The following is a 21,532-nucleotide window of genomic DNA, read 5'->3' on the forward strand; positions in this document are numbered from 1 at the left end:
TCCATTAAATGTAGCTAGCTTTTTTTGGAAGTGGAAGGCTCCTCTTCTGCCTCCTGTCTGGGCCTTTTCCCCTTGGCAAAGAAACTTTCCAAAGACGTTTGTTTTTTACTCATTTTGCTAGCTCCTGGGTTTTATTTTAGCGGTAACCCCATCACATGACCGAGAAGAGTGCCTTGGCCTGCGTCAATAGTGACATAGACGGATGGAACAGAGAATAGGGCAATTTTTCTAAATAAAACATCTTTCAGACTACGAAATAAATACAACGGAAGTGTTTTTTATGATTATAGTATAGTAGTATAGTGTAGTATAGTATTGTTATATATTATAGTCTTTCTTTGCGGCCCGTTACCAAATGACCCACAGACCGGTACCGGTCAACGGGGGTTGGGGAACGCTGCTATAAATCCTTCTTACCCGTGAAACATTTCCTACCAGCATTCACTGCACATGCACAGTCCGAAACTACGTCATAATTTGAAGTTTTAGTGGACCAACCATAAATCTGTGCTACCTCTTTGATCTTGTAGTTCCAATACTATATTTTGCCGTTTTTGTGACTTTAGGTTACATGTTATTGTATGCTTAATGCAACTAGTCAACTTTTAGGCTACCTCACCTTGTAACTTTTGGGACTTGTTCATTGTTCTCGCACCGTGACTCCACGGGAGATCCTTGTCTACAGTGCCTCTCTGTCTACGCAGCAAACGGTTCTAAATCCACACTCATGTCGTTCGGTTCGAATGATAACCAGTTCGAACTCTCAACTATGAGAGAGGAAATGAGGAAAAAAATCATTTCATTCAATCCAAAACCATCTTAGAATAGGTTACAGAGTACAAGTACTTGGGAATCTGGTTAAACAACGCACTGTCCTCCCGTCACCACATCACCATGTTACAATCTAAAGTCAAAGCAAAACTTGGCTTTTGTACAGAAACCACTCTGCTTTTACATCTTCAGCTAAAAAGATTGTCGTTGAAATGTGTATTCTTCCTTTGTTTGATTATGGTGATATCATTTATTGCCATTCTTTCAAAGGAAGTCTTCAAAATCTGGACGCAATCTTTCACTCTGCAATTGGTGTTGTTACTAATGCCCCTTACAGGACACACCACAGCCTGCTGTACTCTCAGGTTCATTCTTTGCAGTCCAGTTGCAACAGTCACTGGCTTGTGTTCATTTACAACAGCTTGCTTGGTCTCTCACCTCCACATCTACAACAGTTACTACAATTAGAGTACAGTGATCCCTCGCTATAACGCGGTTTACTTTTCACGGCTTCTTTACTTCACGGATTTGCATCATGCATTGTGTTCTGCATTCTGATTGGCTAAAAAGTCACTCTGCTTCTTCTCTACCTGTGCGTCAATAACGTTGCAGTTTAAAGTGTACAGGTACGTAAAACAGCTTGCCAAATTTACATTACGTACGTGAAAATCATCTTGCAATTTTGAGTTTCTCTAAAACCCATAGAAAAAGAGCGACAACAACTGCCTATCACTATGTTCTTCTCCCGAACAAACACAGGTGCACCGCGGGCTTCAAAAGAAGAAAACACTGCAGAGTGGAGTCAGGATGCAGCGGCTCAATCTGAAGAGCAGTGAAATACACCTGAGTCACTATTTGTCCCACTGTACTTTGTATTTTTTTCATAATCATTTGAAATTTTCTCCTGTTTAATCCAATTACTCGGGTCACGGTGGGCGGGGCTAATCTCTGCAATTTGAAGCCTTCTGTTCACATTGATGATTAAAATTATTATTTGACAGTAAAGTACAGAAGTTATTTGTTGAAAAAAACGTTTCTAAAGGAACCTTTATATGTGAAACAAATGCTTGAGCCTGTAAAATGGTTTGTTCTTTCTTTTCAATGTATAATAGAGTATTTAATTGTATAATAATAGTTAAAAAAAATAAAGGTTTCTACTTCACGGATTTTGCCTATCACGGGTTCTTTTTGGAACGGAACCCCCCGCGAAAAATAAGTGTTTACTGTATACCTCAAGATACAACACTCGTTCTTCACAACTCCTCAAATTGAAAGTCCCAAAAACAAGGTCTTCCTATGGCCTCATGTCTTTTTGTTTTGCTGCTCCAAATGATTGGAACTTCTATCAAAACATAATGCATTTGATTCACTCTCCGCTTTTAAACGCAGAGTAAAGGACATTTTTAGAGAGTCGTGTAAATGTTTTCTTAATCAGTACTGTATTTTCCGGACTATAAGCCACTACTTCTGTCAAGAACTTTCGACCCTGCTGCTTAATTAATGATGTGGCTAATTTATGCTTTTATTTATCGGCCACCAGGAGCGCTCCGGCAGCTTCAGAGGGGAGACTGCCTACATAATTCTATGTCCAGCACCAAGCGTGATTGCTTTGACACACACTCAAGCAGCCAAACAGCATGGACCTGACTTCAGTTTTTAGACACTGAAGTCATGGTGCAATAAAAGAAACACGCATGCCCAGCCGCATCCCACGATCCTTTGGTGCCATTAGACCCAACGTGCACGTGACCGCCACTACAATGTGACGCAGCTTTCAATTTAAAAGCAATCATTAAAAGCAGTGTGAAAAAATCCACCTTCACCAACGGGTTTGGAAAAGCCGGTCTGCTGCGTGCCAGAAGTTTCCTTCACTGTTGTGGAAAAAAGCTTGTGGTGCACGCGCTTCGCAGAGGCACGCGTGCCGTGCGCGCTTATAAGTCACCGTGCTCTCTTTTACTGGTGTTTATCTTTTCAACCAGCCCTGTTATTTCCACATTGCTGCCGTTTTACGGCCGGAAGGAGGGTAGAGCTGCTCTCGCGTTCCGCTGCAGCTCCCTGCTCCTTCTTAAACACGCACGTGGTTTTAGCACATGTACATCAGTGTGTGTGGTGAACCGGGGGTTAGCCCTGCCTTAAACCCCTAAGACTCATGGGAAGTGGGGAATCTGAGTGTGAATTTTCTCACCATAACTTAGGGAGCTGTGAGCTGAAGTCAGGTCCATTCTGTTGGGCAGATGTGGGTGTGTTCAAATAAATAGGCTAAACTACTGGATACTCCTCCCTCACTGAGACTACTGTGGTCTCTTAGTATTCGGGCCAAGGTAATCAGTGATGCATCTGTTGAATTGCCACAACCTGCGGCTTGTATACAAATGTGTATGAAAAAAGTGGTCAATCCTCATTAAATTGGGAGGATGCGGCTTGTAATCAGGTGTGCTCTTTAGCCCGGAAATTACGGTAATTTATAATAAATATGTCTAAAACATGTTTGTTGTTTTCTTGCCTCTACTTTAATTGTTTCTAACATTTTCATGCCAACATTGTAAATAAGAAATTGTTCTTAATGCTTTGCGAGGTGAAATAAAGGTTTCAATCTATTTATCTATTAAACAGGAGCTATTAATACAGGTAGCCAGTGAAGGACAGAGGATCCTCTCTCTCAGACCTGTAACTACCTGTAGGTGATCAAATATTTATTTTCTAACAGAATTCACAAATAAATTATATAAAAAAATCAAACAATGTGATTTTTCTGGATTGTTTTTTCTCATTTCTTCTCTTATTGTTGAGGTATATCTATGATGAAAATTACAGACCTTTTTCATCTTTTTAAGTTGGAGAACTTACACAATCGTTGGCTGACTAAATTCTTTTTTGCCCCACTGTAAATATATAATTTATGTTATTCTGTTATTAGGTTACTATGTGAATTTTTGTGTGGAAAACGCAGTGCCAACAAAATCAGTGCAGTGTTTTTCCAACAACAAGCCCTGGGTCACTCCTGATCTGAAGACCCTCCTAAATGAAAAGAAGCGGGCTTTTCTCTCTGGGGACAAGGAGGAGCTACGCAGAGTACAGAGGGACCTGAAATACAACATCAGGAAGTGCAAAGACGCTACAGGAAGAAGCTGGAGCAGCGCCTGGAACAGAACAACATCCGTGATGTGTGGAGGGGTCTGAAACGCATCTCAGGACATGCTGAGGCTGGAAATGGTCGCCAGGTCACAGGTGACCAAGCCTGGATAAATGAACTGAATCTGTTCTTTAACAGATTTGATTCTGCCCAGCCCCCAGTCTCCACCCACACGGCCCCCCCTGCACAAATTTCCATCTCAGGCGTCTCCTCCTAGCTCCAGCTGTTATCATCTCAGCACCAAGCAATCACTCTCCCCTTCTTCCAACAGAAGCAAAGGAACCCCCCCAAAGACTCACAGCACCAGACCAGCCACCGCCCACCCACCCTCCAAGCCTCTTCTGCCTCACCCTGAATCAGGTTAAGAAGGAGTTGAGGAGAACAAAGGCCAGGAAGGCTACAGGCCCTGACAACATCACCTCCAGGCTCCTCAGGGAGTGTGCAGACCAGCTCTGTGTGGTGATGATATGAGCCTCAGACTGGAGAAGGTACCAGTCCTCTGGAGGACTTCCTGCCTGGTTCCGGTTCCAAAGGTACCTCGTCCTACGGAACCGAACCACTTCAGACCTGTCGCCTTGACTTCCCACCTGATGAAGGCTATGGAGAGGATCATCCTCAGCCATCTCCGCACTCAGGTGAGCTCAGCACTGGACCCGCTGCAGTTTGCATATCGACCAGGCATCGGGGTGGATGACGCCATCATCTACCTGCAGCATCGGGCCCTGTCTCACCTGGAGGCCCCTGGGAGCACTGTGAGAGTCATGTTTTTTTATTTCTCCGGTGCTTTCAACACCATCCAGCCATCACTGCTGAGGAGGAAGCTGGAGGTTGCAGGTGTGGACCAACATCTCACTGCCTGGACCATCAACTACCTCACAGACAGGCCACAGTTTGTGAGGCTGCGTGACTGTGTGTCTGATGTGGGGGTCTGCAGCACGGGGGCACCTCAAGGGACTGTGCTCTCCCCATTCCTGTTCACCCTGTACACATCAGACTTCATCCACGACTCCACCACTGTCATCTGCAGAAGTTCTCAGAGGACAGTGCCATTGTGGGCTGTGTATCAGGGGGGGATGAGCAGGAGTACAGGGGGGTCATCTCTGACTTTGTTAGCTGGTGTGAAGTTAACCACCTGCTGCTTAACACCAGCAAGACAAAGGAGCTGATCCTGGACTTCAGGAGGTCCTCACCATCACACTCACCGGTGACCATCCAGGGTTCAGACATTGAGGTCGTGGACACATTTAAATACCTGGGTGTTCACCTGAACAACAGACTGGACTGGTCCAATAACACGGATGCTCTGTACAGGAGGGGTCAGAGTCACCTTCACCTGCTGAGGAGACTGAGGTCGTTCGGCGTGTGCAGACAGCTGCTGAGGACCTTTTATTACACTGTGGGGGCCTCAGTGGTCCTTTATGGAGTTGTGTGCTGGGCGGGGGGCAGTGCAGGCAGAGACATGAGGAGACTTAACAAACTGGTTAAGGAGGCCGGCTCTGTCCTGGGCTGCTCACTGGAGTCCATGGAGGAGGTGGCAGACAGGAGGATGTTAGCTAAGCTGACATCCATCATGGATACCCCCTCCCACCCCCTGCACCAAACTGTAGAGGCGCTGACCAGCTCCTTCAGGCCCAGACTGTTGCCCCCACAGTGCAAGAAGAAGCTACCACAGGTCATCCCCCCCCACAGCCATCAGACTGTACAACACCGTGTTACAGTGACACTCCACAGACCCTCGGGTGTTTGGTGTTTTATTTTGTTTTTTCATTCACTCATTTTACTTATTTTGTAGACTGTTGTTGTCATTGTTTTTTTATTCTTCTATGGTCTCTTCTGCTGTTTTTTTACTTAGTTATTTTCTGTTTGTACTTCTGAATGTCTTTTTTTGCTGCTGGAGATAAAAGACTTTCCCCATTGTGGGATGAATAAAGTTTTATCTTATTTTGTGCTTTGGGTAAGAAAATCTGATGCTGTCTCACCTTCACATAGTCTTTTATGAAGCTGGCTGCCTTGACTCCGGTCTCCACGTTGAAACTGATGTCAACCTTCACCTCGGTCTCCTGGTCAGTCAGCTTGATGATTGGCACCTGAAAGATAAGTAAAGAGTACCGTTGTGAACTTAGACACAAGGAACAGGGGTTCTGGTTGTGATTATGAATGTGATCACGAATGGTAAATGGCGTATACTTATATAGCCCTTTTTACCGTCTTTCGAAGGCCCAGTAACAGACCCATTCACCCAGTCACACACACATTCACTCACACTGGTGGCCGCTCCGCTGCCAAACACAGGCGCCTGTCTACCACCAGAGGCAAGGTGGGGTTCAGTGTCTTGCCCAAGGACACTTCGACACATGGGCGTGCAAAGCTGGAATCGAACCTGCAAACTTACGATAATGGGTCGACTGCCCTACCGCTGCACCACAGCCACAACTGTGATTGTGATGAGAGGGTTTTGTGCTTACAAGAACATTCACTGAAGAACTGTAGTTGAAGAGGGAAGGAATGGGTAAAAGCTGACTAGAAACAGCAAAAAGCTTCTCTAGCGGCTCAGCCGTCGCTGTAAATGGATCCTTTGTATGGAGCTAAATGTACTTACTTAAGCCAAAACTCAGCTTTAATTGTCTATGATAGTAATACTTATTTGCATAACTCGATAAATTTGCTTCAAAATGTTAGTTGCCTAAATTTAGTCAGTTCTTTAATTTACTACAGAACTTATTTTAAGGGTTAAAACAATCAAACAGATGCAGATAGAGCAGGATTGCTGCCTGCACTCACTGTGGCCTTGTCCAGAACCTTAATGGAAAACGGTTCTGCCACATTGTGCTTCCGGAGAGCTTGTTCCAGCTCCTGTAACGGGGGTCGCTCCCACTTCCCAAACACGACAAGATCGATGTCACTGAGGGCAAAAACAAGACAGTTATACAAAAAGTCAAAAGCTTAAACGTCCTGCCTTCACAAAAGTGCAGCTTTACCTTGTTGGGAGGTACAGTCCGGTGCTGAAGCTACCAAAAATTTGGACCTAATAAAACAATGTTGGACATTATTATCAAACACAAGGCAGAAGGTGTAGACCAGGCTGTAGTTTAGACAGAGCCACCACCTGCTGCTAAGGAAGTCATTTAGGAATCCTGCAGAAGACAAAAAGGAGCTTCTCCATTTCTTCAGTTTAATAAATCAAGAATTTATTAAGGAAAACAAATCAGAGACTTCATTTTAAACAGCTTTCACCATCTAAAAACTGAAAACAGACAGAAATCATTTTTATTCATTGTTAGTTGGCAGACACAAGAGATCCGGCTCTGTGATTGTAATTCTAATAACTACAAAAACAGAGCAATTAAATTATTAACTTAGTTCCTATGTGTCCCTGCTTCACCCACAAAAGGTTGGGATAGGCTCCAGCAGCCCCGTGACCCCGAAAAGGGAATAAACGGAAGAAAATGAATGAACTTAGCTACTCTTTAATAAACAACTTTCTATTCTTACATAGAAAATAATAACCATTCAATCAGGACCATAAATATTTGGACAGAGACACATTCTTTCTAATTTAGTTTCTGTACAATACCACAGTGAATTCTAATTAAAACAACTCAGATGCCATTGAAGAGCAGACTTTCAGCTTTTATTCCATGGGTTGAACAAAAAGATTGTATAAAAATGTGAAAAACTAAAGCATTTTTTAAACACAATACCTTCATTTCATGGGCTCATCAGTAAATGGACAATTGACTTCCATGCTATTGCATGGGCAGGTGTGGGTAATTCCCTTGTCATGTCATTATGAGTGAAGCAGATAAAAGGCCTGGAGTTGATTAGAGGACTCGTGCTGCATTTGGAAGATTCTGCTGTGAACAGAAAACGTGCGGTCAAAGGAGCTCTCCATGCAGGTGAAAGGAGCCATCATTAAGCTGAGAAAACAGAAAAAAAAACATGAAACCAGAAATTGCTACAGTATTAGGAGTGGCAACATCAACAGTGTGGTCCATCCTGAGAAAGAAAGAAAGCTCTGGTGAACTCAGCAACACAAAAAGACCTGGACGTCCACGGAAGACAACAGTGGTGGATGATGGGAGAATCATTTCCATGGTGAAGAGGAACCCGTTCACAACAGCTAACCAAGTGAACAACACTCTCCAGGAGGTAGGCGGATCAATATCCAAGTCTACCATCAAAAGAAGAATGCATGAAAGTAGATCCAGAGGGTTTGGACTTTTCTAAAAAGCATCTAAAAAAGCCAGCACAGTTCTGGAAAAACATTCTTTGGACTAAACCAAAATCAACCTCTACCAGAATGATGGCAAGAGAAAAGTCTGGAGAAGGCGTGGAGAAGCTCCTGATCCAAAGCACACTACATCATCAGTAGAACACGGTGGAGGCAGTGTGATGGTCTGGGCGTGCATGGCTGCTAGTGGCACTGGGACACTAGTGTTTATTGATGACGTGACACAGGAGAGAAGCAGCCCAATGAATTCTGAGGTGTTCAGAGACAGACTGTCTGCACAGATCCAGGTGAATGCAGCCAAACTGATTGGACGGCGTTTCATAATCCAGATGGACAACGACCCAAAACATACAGCCAAAGCAACTCAGGAGTTTATTAAAGCAAAGAAGTGGAATATTCTTGAATGGCCAAGTCAGTCACCTGATCTTAACCCAACTGAGCAGCATTTCACTTGTTGAAGACTAAACTTCAGACAGAAAGGCCCACAAACGAACAGCAACTGTTTGCCGCTGCAGTAAAGGCCTGGCAGAGCATCCAGAAGGAGAAAACCCAGCATCTGGTGATGTCCATGAGTTCAAGACTTCAGGCTCATTGCCAACAAAGATTTTCAACCAAATATTAGTAATGACCATTTTTTTTTCAGTCATTTCATTTGTCCAATTATTGATGAGCCCATGAAATGAAGGGATTGTGTTTAAAAATGCTTGAGTTTTTCACATTTTGATGCAATCTTTTTGTTCAACCCATGGAATAAAGCTGAAAGTCTGCACTTCAATGGCATCTGAGTAGTTTTATTTCAAATTCACTGTGGTAACGTACAGAAACTAAATTAGAAAAAATGTGTATCTGTCCAAATATTTATGGTCCTTACTGTATCTACATCCTTCATAGCTGTTCTGGGTTCAAGCTTTCTTTGTAGTTTGTGGTTTTGTGTCCACTCTGTTTAATCTTTTGGTTTATAGTTATGTTAAGTGAAGCTGTAGGGGTGAACTGCCATTTTCTTTAGTACTTGTTTTCTCCTGTTTCTGTTAGTCCGGGGAGGTTAGTGTTTCCTCTTTGATTTCCCTTTTCTTTCATTTACAGGTAAGATTACAAGATTTCAGTTAGGGGGGGTTATGTTTGTTATTTTGGCCTTGGTTCACCCGGAAGCCTTTTTGCTTCACTTTTAGTTATTGTTTGTTGTTCATTATTTGTAAATAAATGTTATATTTTTATGGAGACATTTGTTTGGTGTTTTTGTTCATTTAAATTTGGTAGCCAAAACCTTTACTTTATGTTATGCCCCTTGACGTAACCCTAGACATCAAAAGCGGCGTAACACTGTCAGACTTATTTTCTTTTACACATAAGTTTAGGGCAACGCTGCTGAAAGCCTTAAATTTCAGATTTCTTCTTATAAAGTAATGCTGACAACATTTCCAAATGTAATCCTAGTAAAATCTGTACAAATGTGTCATTGAAACGTATGGGTTCCTCTCTGTGGGACACTAATCTCCAGAAGCAAGTGTCTTACATCAGCAGAGGGCCACTGCTCCTTGATGATGGTTTCTATCCGCTTCACCACCTCCTTCCTCATGGCAGCCTCTTCTGGCCGCGGTGACATGTACTTGTAGAAGTCCATCACTTCTTCATGTAATCTGAAATATAACAATTAAAATGACTGTAAAAGTTACCACTGATCCATCTGAGCTCAACTGAAAGACAAACCCTGAACACGCAGGCGGATCATTTAAAGGTGGGGTTGGATGCTTGTAGCCATGACCACTATAAACTGTGAGAAGAAACAACCACCTTTACATTCCCCTGCACACAAGCAAACACATCCTGCTTTTATAAATTCAGTCTGTGAAACATGCATTCTGTAAAAATGTAGGTTGAAAGCTCAGAGGATTAAGCAATGAAGAATTTCCCCATGCTCTGCCTTTTAGGGCTGTACCACATGAGGAAGACTTGTGATATTAGTGATCAATATTGCCATGACAACTTGCTGTACATGAACAACAACAAGACAACAGAAAACATCATTTCCATTTCACTGCAACAGTTTAAAAATTATACTCCAAATGACCATCGTCTACATGGGAGGCAAACATCTAAAATAAAAAGGTTCAATCGGATTGGTTAACAACGTGAAGGCGTCCATCCGATTGGTCAAATGCATTAAAGGGATTTCTTCGATTTGTTAGATACTTTAAGCTGCTGTAAGATTGTTTTAGCACATTTAAGCTAACCATTTATTGCAATTTTTGCAGGTTTTGCGAAATACATATTGCACAGCTTGATATCGCGATAACAATAAATTTGCAATTTATTGTGCAGGCCTAGATTTGTGGCGGTGTGGGATTTTTGATCACCGTGGCCGTCTTGCAAACCCCCAACACAAACGCACGCAGCTTGTAATGGAAATTAATACAATGGAAATTCCTCCAGAAGCCCTTGAGATTTGAACACAGGACTCGCAGAAAAAGTAAATTATTAGCAAAGATGTTTGTGTTTATAATAGTTTAAATCCCGCACCATATGCAGAACTTTAAAAAAAAAAAAGAGGATTGTGCAGTGATGCGCGGTGATGAGGTTATCGTCAACACCCCTATGCAGGCCTAATAGATTGTAAATGATAAATACTCTTATAGCGCTTTTCTACCTTTACAGTAACAGTCCCATTCACCCACTATTGGCGGCTCCGCTGCCAAACACTGGCGACAACCTCCCATAGGAAAAAAGGTAGAGTTTAGTGTCATGCCCAAACACACTTAGACGTATGGGCGGGCAAGGCGGGAATTAAACCTGCAATCTTCTGATCAGAGGTCACACCGGACCAGGTTGCCCTGCAGATCCATAGATACAGATCAGATTTGCATTGGAAATCACACTGGACCCATGGACAGCCTTTTAAACTGTATTTTAGACATTAAAATGTGGATGGGAGAGAACTTTTTGCAGCTCAACCAGGACACGAAGCCTGAAGTCTTGGTAATCGGTTCTGAAGCTGAGAGAGATAGGGTCCAATTTTATCTGTCAACCATTTCTATGACTACACGTGACACAGTAAGGAAGCTCGGTGTGATTTTAGTTGCAGATCTTAGCTTTGACCAACATGTGAATCAACCAACTAAATCTGCATTTTACCATCCAGGGCCCCAGACTGCGACCAAATGGTCGCATTTTGCGACCAAAATTTGAGAGTGTGCGACTGAATTTTACATCCATTCGCACATGTGCGACCAGTAAATTTGCCTCCCCCACCCTTTCTATTTTTTTACACATTAAACATGGAAGGGGCACGTCAATGATCAATGAAATAATGAGACGCCAGCGCACACGCACACAGGCAGACACACACACTCGCGCACATACTCATTAAACGCGAGCACACACTCGCGTGATACCTGTGTGTGAGGCGGCCACTGCGTGTGAGAAGAATAGGGAAAGCCACTGTAAATGGCTAAAATGCGTGGAGGGGGAGGGGCCTAGAGATAATCGATCGCGCGTAAACATCTGTGGGAAGGAAACAGAGACAAATATCATCACAACCTGATGTGCGTCTGAGCTATGAGCAAGCAAACTATTGATTCGTTCTTCCGACCTGCGGCTGGTGTACCAGTGCCAGAGTCTACAGCAGGGGTCTCAAACTTGCGGCCCGCGGGCTATTTGCGGCCCCCAAGATGATATTTTGCGGCCCCCGCCTTAATGTGAAATTTTAATATTACTGCGGCCCGCCAGCTTGTATGAATGACACTTTTACATTGTCGTGCGCGGAGCTGACCAACCAATCACAGTGGGGTAAATGACTCTTGGGGGCGTGACAATGACAGGGCTTGAAAGCAGGAAACCCCCACATTAAGGAGTTCCTTACTTTCCTTTTTAGAACGTATTTATTCGCTCGAAATTTTTTAAATACATGCAGTTTGTGCTGAACTTTTCTCTGGGTCACACAGACCCGGAGGAAGGTTAAGTTTTAGTTTAGGTTACGGCGGTGCATCAAACGGTTTCTGCACGTCTGTTACGGCAGCACACCACTCCGCGGGAGTCGGGTCAGCTGAGGAGAATACATGTCCAACACCTACATGCGTGACAGCTAACGGGGCTTGAACTTTAAACACGCTCGAGCAAAAACAACATTAGTTTTAGACACACTGAAAATACGTGGGGAAAATGCAACGATAGACGTGCTTGAGATGAACCGGCACCTCGCCTGGATCGTTGGGGAGACCAGAAAGGGGGGGCTGTGAGATGAATCTACAGCAAGACTGAAGGAGAACAGGAAATTGGAGTTGTCCTTAACATTCAATTTAGTTTTAATGTTCCTCTCCCCCTTAGTGTGATCTGTGTTATTATATATTTTATGATTATTTTAATGTCTTGTCATGTATGTAGCCTATTTTTAATCAATTGGTATTTTAAATTATTTTAATTAATCACTCAACTACAAAAAACCTTCAGGACACATGTCCCATAATGCATTGTTTTGTAGTCTGTAGGGCAGATTTCAGTCAGTTCAGTTTCCAGCTGTGTCCGGGTAGGTTTGCCCCTTGCTCCCACCCCTTTCTCGCGATATTTTTGTGATGATTGACAGGTGATGTTGGAGCAAAAACAAAAATATATGTCACACACCAGGTGATCTGCGCAGCGTTGAGTTCACCTGGGTGATCTCAAACACGCTTATTGTGCATCTTGGCTGCACCTATTTGGTGTCACAAAGATAATTTTCCATCTGTTTTTTTTACTATTTGTACTGTCATGACAGTGATGCTGCTGTCATTTTGCCTTGTTGCATCTTCAAAAGTGCAGAATAAAATGTGACACTGAATTAGAAACAGCACATTGTAATTTCTGCATCTATTATTAAAGTATTTACCGTAAATTCCGGACTACAAAGCGCACCCGATTACAAGCCGCACCCACCCATTTTCACATGTTTAATTAGTTTTATACATACACAAGCCGCGTCAGAGTACAAGCCGCGCATGTGTTAGGCGATATTGTCATCCTGACAGATCACGGCCAGCATCCCAGAGTGAGTGTAGTTCATTAGCACATTGTGGGTGGTGCCAGTTTTGCCTCTGGGTCACGTATTTGAGTGTATCGACATCTGTCAAACAGCATGGAGCTATATTCTGTTCACAAGTCCCTCAGTTATGGTGTTTTTATTTCATTTTTTTTTTTACTTATTGACAATCTAGGTATCACACATAAAATTACAAACAGTAACCATATAATCAACATTACATCCCTCAGTTATAATGAGGAAATTTACATCCGCGATTCCACATTTCCCATGAGTCTTAGGGGCTAAAGGCGGGGCCAACGCCCGGCTCGCCATTCTGTTGTACGTGTTTAAGAATTAGCAAGTATCAGCAGTGCATGGAGGGGTGAACGGGTACAGCTCTCCTTCCGCTTGTGTCGCGGCAGCGTTATGGGAGTAACAGGACTGGTTAGAAAACACAACGGTAAAATAAAGCAGCGGCGACTGAAAAGCGCGCGCCTCAGTGCGGCGCGTGCGGCAGAATTCAGAAGCCTCTGCGCTCCGCTCCCGCCCCGCGCGCTCCTTGTCTCCCCTTCCTATCTACTCCGACACCTCTGGCCAGGGCGGCTTCAAGGAGGAGCACTTCGTCCCCGTTGCGCCGGTGGATGGAGCAAATCGTTTCTGTGCAAAGCAATCGGACTTAATACTGTACGTTTAGTGTATGAGGGGCGGGTGCGTTGTTACGTGTGGGAGCCTTCAGACTGCCATCGGCCCCGCAGCTCAATCAGCAGGAGAAGCTGTCTCCAGCTCACACGGAGGCTGTGAGTTTTTCAAAGCAAAATTCCGCTTTTACGGTTTCCTTAGAAACCGTAAATGGAGTGTAAATTCACTCCATGCGCTGTTCTCTCCGTCACGCAGCAAACCGGCTTTTCCAAACCCGTTGGTGACGGTGGACTTTTTTACGCTGCTTTTAACGATTGCTTTTAACTTGAAAGCTTCATCATAATGTAGCGGCGATCACGTGCACGTTGGGTCTAATGGCCCCAAAGGATTCTGGGATGCGGCCGGGCATGCGTGTTTCGTTTTGTTGAACCATGACTGAAGTGTCTAAGACCTGAAGTCAAGGCCATGCTGTTTGGCTGCTAAGAGGTGTGTTGAATGAAAATACCTCGTGCTTGGTGTTAGATAGAGAATTCAAACTATTCACTGAGGTCGAAAGTACGTACATGGCGGCCGCTAATTAAATCCATAAATTAGCCGCGTCACTGAATAAGCCGCAGGGCTGTAAGCGCAGGAAAAAGTAGCGGCTTGTAGTCCGGAAATTACGGTATTAGTAATACATTGGAAATTAATAGATTTGGTTAGCATGTTGATTTACGGTATGCGCCCCTAAATTTTCTGGTTGTGCCCCTAAAATTTCCAGTTGGGGGCCACAGTGCTCCCAGGGAAAAAAGTTCGTCTGGAGCCCTGCCATCTAAGGAATATCACCCGAGTGAAACTCTTTCTCTTTTAGAGCCAGTGCTGAAATATTAATCCATGCTTTTATTACATCAAGATTAGATTACTGTAATGCCCTCCTTTCTGGTGTCAAGAAAACCACTATCAATCGCCTGCAGCTAGTCCAGAACTCTGCTGCACGCCTTTTAACGAGAACTAGGAAGAGGGAGCACATTACACCGATCTTAAAATCTCTGCACTGGCTCCCTGTCAGCTTCAGGGTTGATTTTAAAATTCTTTTAATAGTTTTTAAGAGTGTCCATGCTCTTAGTCCTTCTTTAATATCAGACTTGCTTTTAACGTATGAACCTCCTAGAGTCCTTAGGTCCTCAGGTGCAGGCCTGCTGAAAGTCCCCAGGGTCAGGACAAAGAACCACGGCGATGCCTCGTCTGTGGAACAGTCTACCTGAGGATGTGGAGGTTTTTAAAAAGAAATTAAAGACACACCTTTTTAAATTAGCTTTTAATTAGATTTTATGTCTTTTTATTTTTTATGATGTTTTATTACATCCTTTTAGCATTTTACTTGTTTAATCTACTATTTTTACTCTTTTATTTTATGATATTTTATCACATATATATTTATTCTTCATTCTTTTTACGTTTTATGATGTTTTATCACATCATTTTATTTGATTAATCTAGAATTTTTATTCTAGTATTTTATGACATTTTATCATATACATATCTTTTTAATCTAGAATTTTACTTGTATACTTTTTATGATATCTTAACACATTTATTTTATTTCAAATTCGACTGTTTACGAGTGTTTTCTCCCCCTCGGCTGGGGTGTTTGGGTCTATACTGACACCCCTGCCAATAGGAGGACAGGGCGGACGGCGCCTTCTGATTTCTCTTTATTTTATTGATATATTTTCCACTGGTGTTTGTCTTTGTGTATTTTATTGTGCGGGGCTAATTTAATGTATTTTATTTTATCTTATTGCATTTGTTTTTGTTTTTATGTACAGCACATTGAGCTGTATTTCTTGTCATGAAAGGTGCTATATAAATAAAATTAATTGGAATTTGGAAATTTGAATTTAACCGTTGATTTCTTCTCCAGAAAAAATTCCACAAACCCATTACTTAAAAAAATGATTTCAATTAGCTACTTATTGTATTGTACTGCAATGCCAGATTGTCACAAATAATAGACAAATAATGTTCCTCTCTAACAAATCAATTAGCCAAAGAACCAGTTTAATGAACACACAGAATATTCATAGTTACTGCAGGTTTTCAAATAAAATCTCAAATGATGCAATAAACCTTTGCTTCTACTGCAACTTTACTGAAATAAACTGTGACCTTCAAAGACCTTCCTCTGTGTTTAAGTCATCACCAACAGTCTTGCCAGCTTCTGACACTTTCAGAAACCTTCATTTATCCATTCACCTATTATTTTTTTTATTTGACTTATTTTATGACATATATATGATATGATGTGGCATTTTGACTATTGTAATTTTTACAACCGTTTAGCCTACATACCATTGCTTATTTTATTTCAAATGTTTTTGCTGTATTTTGCTGGCATTTCTTTTCACTTTTTTATTTTTCCCTAACTCCAGTTCTCCCTTATGAGGATCTCTTATTTGTAAGTCTATCGGCTTGATCTGGAGAGTTGCTGGGGCCCCGCCCTATAGCCCAACAGTTGAGGAGTGTACCCATTGCTGTCCTGGTCTAGGTGAGCGCTGTGCAAATGCGCCCTGTGATTGGGCCTGGCCATGGAGTCAATGAATCCTCATAATGGAAAAGTCATACCAGATGTTTCTGTTATAGCTGCTGTTTTCTAGCTTTAGTTTCTAGTTCTATTAATGCCATAAAACTATTATATAGTTCTAGATAATATGAAAGATTAAGGGTCTTGTTAGTGGAACGGAGTACCATTAGCTGGAGGGTTGGGACCAAGATGGTTCCATAAGAGGAAAACTTTTAAAAAGTTCATCTAGATATAATTTTTTTAAAGCTAAAGATATTTCACCAAATATTCAACAGGTTTATAAAGTTGATTAACTTTTTTACTCCTCTGTCATTCTTCATTCGTTTTTCACTGCAGAGCTGCCAGGTGTAAACTGTATTACGGGGCGGGGGGGCCGTGGTGCAGCGGTAGGGCGATCGACCCATGATCATAAGATTGCAGGTTCGATTCCCGCCTTGCACGCCCATGAGTCGAAGTGTCCTTGGGCAAGACACTGAACCCCACCTTGCCTCTGGTGGTAGGCAGGCGCCTGTGTTTGGCAGCGGAGCCGCCATCAGTGTATGAATGTGTGTGTGAATGTGTGTGTGACTGGGTGAATGGGTCTGTGACTGTAAAGCGCTTTGTCCTTGTAGGAAGAAAGGCGCTATACAAGTATACGCCATTTACCCATTTACCATTTATTACGTCACCCACAATCATTTCAGCATCAGTTGTGACTGCATTTGTCAAAGACCTACGGCGCCCTATATGGTCAAAGGTTTTGAAAACCATGACGCAACCACTTAAAACCGAAAGCTAAAATAATGGTGTTGAAACTCAAAATAAAAACAAAAGTGAAATGAAAAGATTCAAGCAAGTCCAATATAACCTTGATTATTTTCATTTTCACATTTTCTGGTTTAAAAGTTTCAGAACTTACATTTTCACTTTCAGGTTTTTTCAGGTTCAAAATAGAAATCTTCAGTTTTTTTCTTTTGGCCCCTTTCTGGCAGGTGGGAGCAGGACTTCTTTTAGGATGCACATACAGTGAAGTCAATAAGTATTTGATCACCCTGTGATTTAGCAAGTTCTCCCACTTAGAAAACATGGAGGGGTCTAAAATTTTCATCATAGGTGAAGAAACATTCAGAAATCACGTAGTACAATTTTTTAAACAATTTATTTGTATATTACTGTGACAAATAAGTATTTGATCACTTGATAATCAGATTGACCAGCTAAGACCTGCTTTTCTGCTTTTAAATAGTCCAACTCCACTCTGCTCATGATTCTAAATTAGTGGCACCTGTTTGAGGTGGTTAGCCTGCATAAAGGCACCTGTGCCCCCCCCCCCCCCCCCCCCAATCAGTCAGAAGTCTTACTACCAACATGGGCAAAACCAAAGAGCTGTCAAAAGACACAAGAGACAAATTTGTAGACCTACATAAAGCTGGAAGTGGCTACAGGGCAATTACCAAGCAGCTTGGTGAGAAAAAAATAACTGTTGGAGCAATTGTCAGAAAATGGAAGAGGCTAATGATGACTGTCAATGTCCCTCGGACTGGGGCCCCTCGCAAGATCTCACCTGGTGGGGTATCGATGATTCTAAGGAAGGTGAAGCATCAGCCCAGGACTACATGGGAGGAGCTGGTCAATGACCTGAAGAGAGCTGGGACCACCGTTTCCAAGGCTACTATAAGTAAAACATTAAAACGTCATGGTTTAAAATCATGGATCGCACGGAAGGTTCCCCTGCTGAAGTCAGCCCATGTCAAGGCCCGTCTGAAGTTTGCCAATGACCATCTTGATGATCCAGAGGAGTCATGGGAGAAAGTCTTGTGGTCAGATGAGACCAAAATAGAACTTTTTGGTCTCAACTCCATTCACCGTGTTTGGAGGAGGAAGAAGGAGGAGCATCATCCCAAGAACACCATACCTACAGTGAAGAACAGGGGGGTGGAAGCATCATGCTCTGGGGGTGTTTTTCTGCCCAGGGGACAGGACTGTATTAAGGAGAGGATGAACGGGGCTCTGTATTGTGAGATATTGGGCAAAAACCTCCTTACCTCAGAGCGTTGAAGATGGGTCGTGGCTGGGTCTTTCAGAATGACAATGACCCGAAGCACACAGCCAAGAAAACCAAGGAGTGGCTCCGTAAGAAGCATATCAAAGTTCTGGAGTGGCCTAGCCAGTCTCCAGACCTAAATCCAATATAGAATCTTTGGAGGGAGCAGAAACTCTGTGTTGCTCAGCGACAGCCCCGAACCCTGACAGATCTAGAGAAGATCTGTATGGAGGAATGGGCCAAAATCCCTGCTGCAGTGTGTAGAAACCAAGTGAAGAACTACAGGAACCCTTTGACCTCTGGAATTATTAACAAAGGCTTCTGTACCAAATATTAAAGTTGTTTAACTCAAGTGATCAAATACTTATTTGTCACAGTAATGTACAAATAATTTGTTATAAAAAGATCGTACAATGTGATTTCTGAATGTTTCTTCAGATTCTGTCTCTCACTGTGGAAATGCACCTATGATGAACATTTTAGACCCCTCCATGTTTTCTAAGAGGGAGAACTTGCTAAATTACAGGGTGATCAAACACTTATTGACCTCACTGTGTGTGCTCTGTTAGAAGCAGCAGTGCAGTCATAGTTGAACAGGAGGGACGGAAACCATGCTGGCAATGACTAAGTCGTAGGGCTGGGCGATATGGCCTAAAAGTAAAATCTGTATTATTATTTTTTAAATGGATTTCCAATCCCCCTCCACACACACACTTAAGGAAAGCAATAAGTACACATGGCAGACAACTTAAAGCAAATTTTGCTTTATTTAATCAAACGCAAGACAAATGTAACCCCCATTTCTGGGATGAATAATAAATAAATGAACACACTCTTGGAATCAAAGTTAAGTATAAGATATTTCTTCTTCTCACTCCCTTTTGACTTATGTTGTTTATATAATTTGTTTTATATAATTTTTGTCCAAAATAATGAGGTTACTTACTTACATAAAGTCCCAGCTGTGTTTAAGTCACACTTTGTAGTCTAGACTAAAAGGAGACAAACATTCACCTTGAGAGTAGCACCATTTTCTAAAGGATAAACAATACAGCACATATCTGGGGTCTAAGGTTTGAATTAAATTCAGAAACCCCGTCTTCTCCACAGAGAAGACGATGAAGCAGCAGGAGTCGCGGTCAAGAAGAATAACTCCTTCATTGACTTTTAATGCAAGTCTTTTGACATTTCACATCATCAATGAAGTGTTTTACTTTCTATCCCAAATGTGTCGTTTTCTTTAGCACAGCAGCAAAACCCTGTGCTGAATTTGCTATGGTGTCAATTCAGCACCTAATGTATTGCACATCAAAACCGTAAAACCGCAAAAAAAACCAAAGCTACGAATCATAATTCATAAATTGAGAACCAAATCCCACAATTTGTAACCAGCAAAAGATATAACCCAAAACACAATCATATTTCTCAGCTGCCGATTTTTTTTCTCACTATTCTGAAATCGTCATTTTCAACTTAACTGCTGCTGGCAATTACAATAAACTCTATTCTATTCTATCCAGACCAGGAGCAATGTGTAGTTCAGCACATTACCCAAGGACATTTTGACACATGAGCAGCCAAAGCGGGAACTAAACTGCTCTCCCTCTGCATCCCAGCCGGAACACAAATCTCTTCTCTTCAGTGCCGAATCGTCTAAAAGACATCAACAATGTGCATTTTTTTTATCTTATGTTCTCCCCGTGTATGCATGGGTTTTCTCCGGGATCTCCGGCTTCCTCCCACCGTCCAAAAACATGCTTCATAGGTTGATTGGCAACTCTAAATTGTCCATAGGTGTGAATGTGAGAGCGAATGGATGTGTGATTGAGGATATTTTACCCTGCGACAGACTGGCGACCAGTCCAGGGCATCCCTTGCCTACGCCCAAGTGGCCGGGATAGGCTCCGGCAACCCCGTGACCCCGAAAGGGAATAAACGGTAAAGAAGATGAATGAATGAATGATACCTCCGTTTCTGTGGAGACTTTGCACCGTAAACCGTGAATCATCCTAGAGTACTCAGCTAGGTGTCTCTCATACTTCCCTACACAGCTATCTTGTTTTCATAATCTTGTAATAATGTATTGAGTTTTTATGTGTATTTTGTCCATTTTTTATATGTTTTACATGTAAAACATCCTGTTTTATCCCGCATATGTTCATTTAAGCCAGCAACATTTTTATAAAGCCTGTTTCTCATTGTACTTTGCAGAGTAATTCGATTGCAAAAATAAGTGGCATCCCCCAAGCCCTTACAGCCTATCTTAATGAAGACCCTGCCAAGCTAGTGTATAAGTATAAAGGAAGTTATTTTATGCCTTTTTTTTTGTACATGAACAGCACTTTTATACTAATACACTTACTGTAGAGATGGTATTATGGTAACCTGTTACGACCCCTGGTAGTTGTCTGCTTGTCTCGTGTGTGCATGTGTGTATGCATATGTGTTCTCAGCTCCTGTAGAAGTCCAGCTTCTGCACAGCTGCTGACTCCGCCCCTCTGCAGAGCTGATTGAGGCTGCTACTTATCGCCTGGCTTGGAGGGAAGCTTAAAAGCTCCGAGGATCCCCTGCTCCAGGGGCGGCTGCATTCCTGAGTGGGAATTCGTTCTTCAGCCTGCCCCTGCTGTCTGCCTGGCCTTAGCTTGTGAAGCTTCTGGTTTCCCCCTTAGTTTGATTCTGGTTTTGTCCTTTTGTTACATTTACTCTTGTGGTCTTTTGTTTGCATTTTGAGTAATTTGGCACCTTGCTTTAAAGCCTGAGAATTTAAGTTATCCCATTGTTTATTGTACCTTTAGTGTTGAGTTGATTATATCTCTTTTAGTCCCCTATGACTGTTATTTGTCACTGAATAAACGGCTGTGTGGCCAACTTTAACCCCGCCCGGTTATCATAATTTTCTTTATGTTACACATTTCTCCCTCCTCTCTGAAGAGGGACGTAACATAACCTGAGATTTGGAACATGGTCAAAGCTCTCTTGGCTTTTCAATGCATGTACAAGTATTCATTTTGTAGCTGAATCAGTTACGGTGAGTTGTACCCAGCTCAGTGGTCTTGTGGTAGAGTGTCCACCCTGTAACTGGAAGGTCGTGAGTTCAAATCCAGGCTGAGTCATACCAAAGACTCTAAAATGGGACCCAATGCGTCCCTGCTAGACTAAGCCCAGAGCGCTTCTGTGTCTGC

The 21,532-nt window shown here is 42.5% G+C and overlaps 1 protein-coding gene across 5 annotated transcripts in view; it reads right to left on the bottom strand.

Moving 5' to 3' along the window:
• Positions 1-21,532, bottom strand: part of tent4a (terminal nucleotidyltransferase 4A) — a 41,018-nt gene that overhangs the window by 13,024 nt on the left and 6,462 nt on the right. For 4 of the 5 annotated variants that reach the window (XR_013658723.1, XR_002874203.2, XM_023960303.2 and 1 more), the window contains exons 2-5: positions 9,649-9,772; positions 6,883-6,929; positions 6,686-6,806; positions 5,884-5,991 (exon numbers count right to left, since the gene is read on the bottom strand). Coding sequence is in view for 3 of the 5 variants with exons in the window: in XM_023960303.2 (XP_023816071.1) it covers positions 5,884-5,991; positions 6,686-6,806; positions 6,883-6,929; positions 9,649-9,772 (400 nt within the window). In the remaining 2 variants the exon portion in view is untranslated. Of the gene's footprint in view, positions 1-5,883; positions 5,992-6,685; positions 6,807-6,882; positions 6,930-9,648; positions 9,773-17,870; positions 17,974-21,532 lie in introns of those variants that run through there. The other variant, XM_078954520.1, reaches the window with a different exon arrangement.

Source organism: Oryzias latipes, chromosome 11 (genome assembly GCF_053564925.1).
Source record: "Oryzias latipes strain Hd-rR chromosome 11, Olatipes_Hd-rR_3.1".
NCBI classification, from domain to species: domain Eukaryota; kingdom Metazoa; phylum Chordata; class Actinopteri; order Beloniformes; family Adrianichthyidae; genus Oryzias; species Oryzias latipes.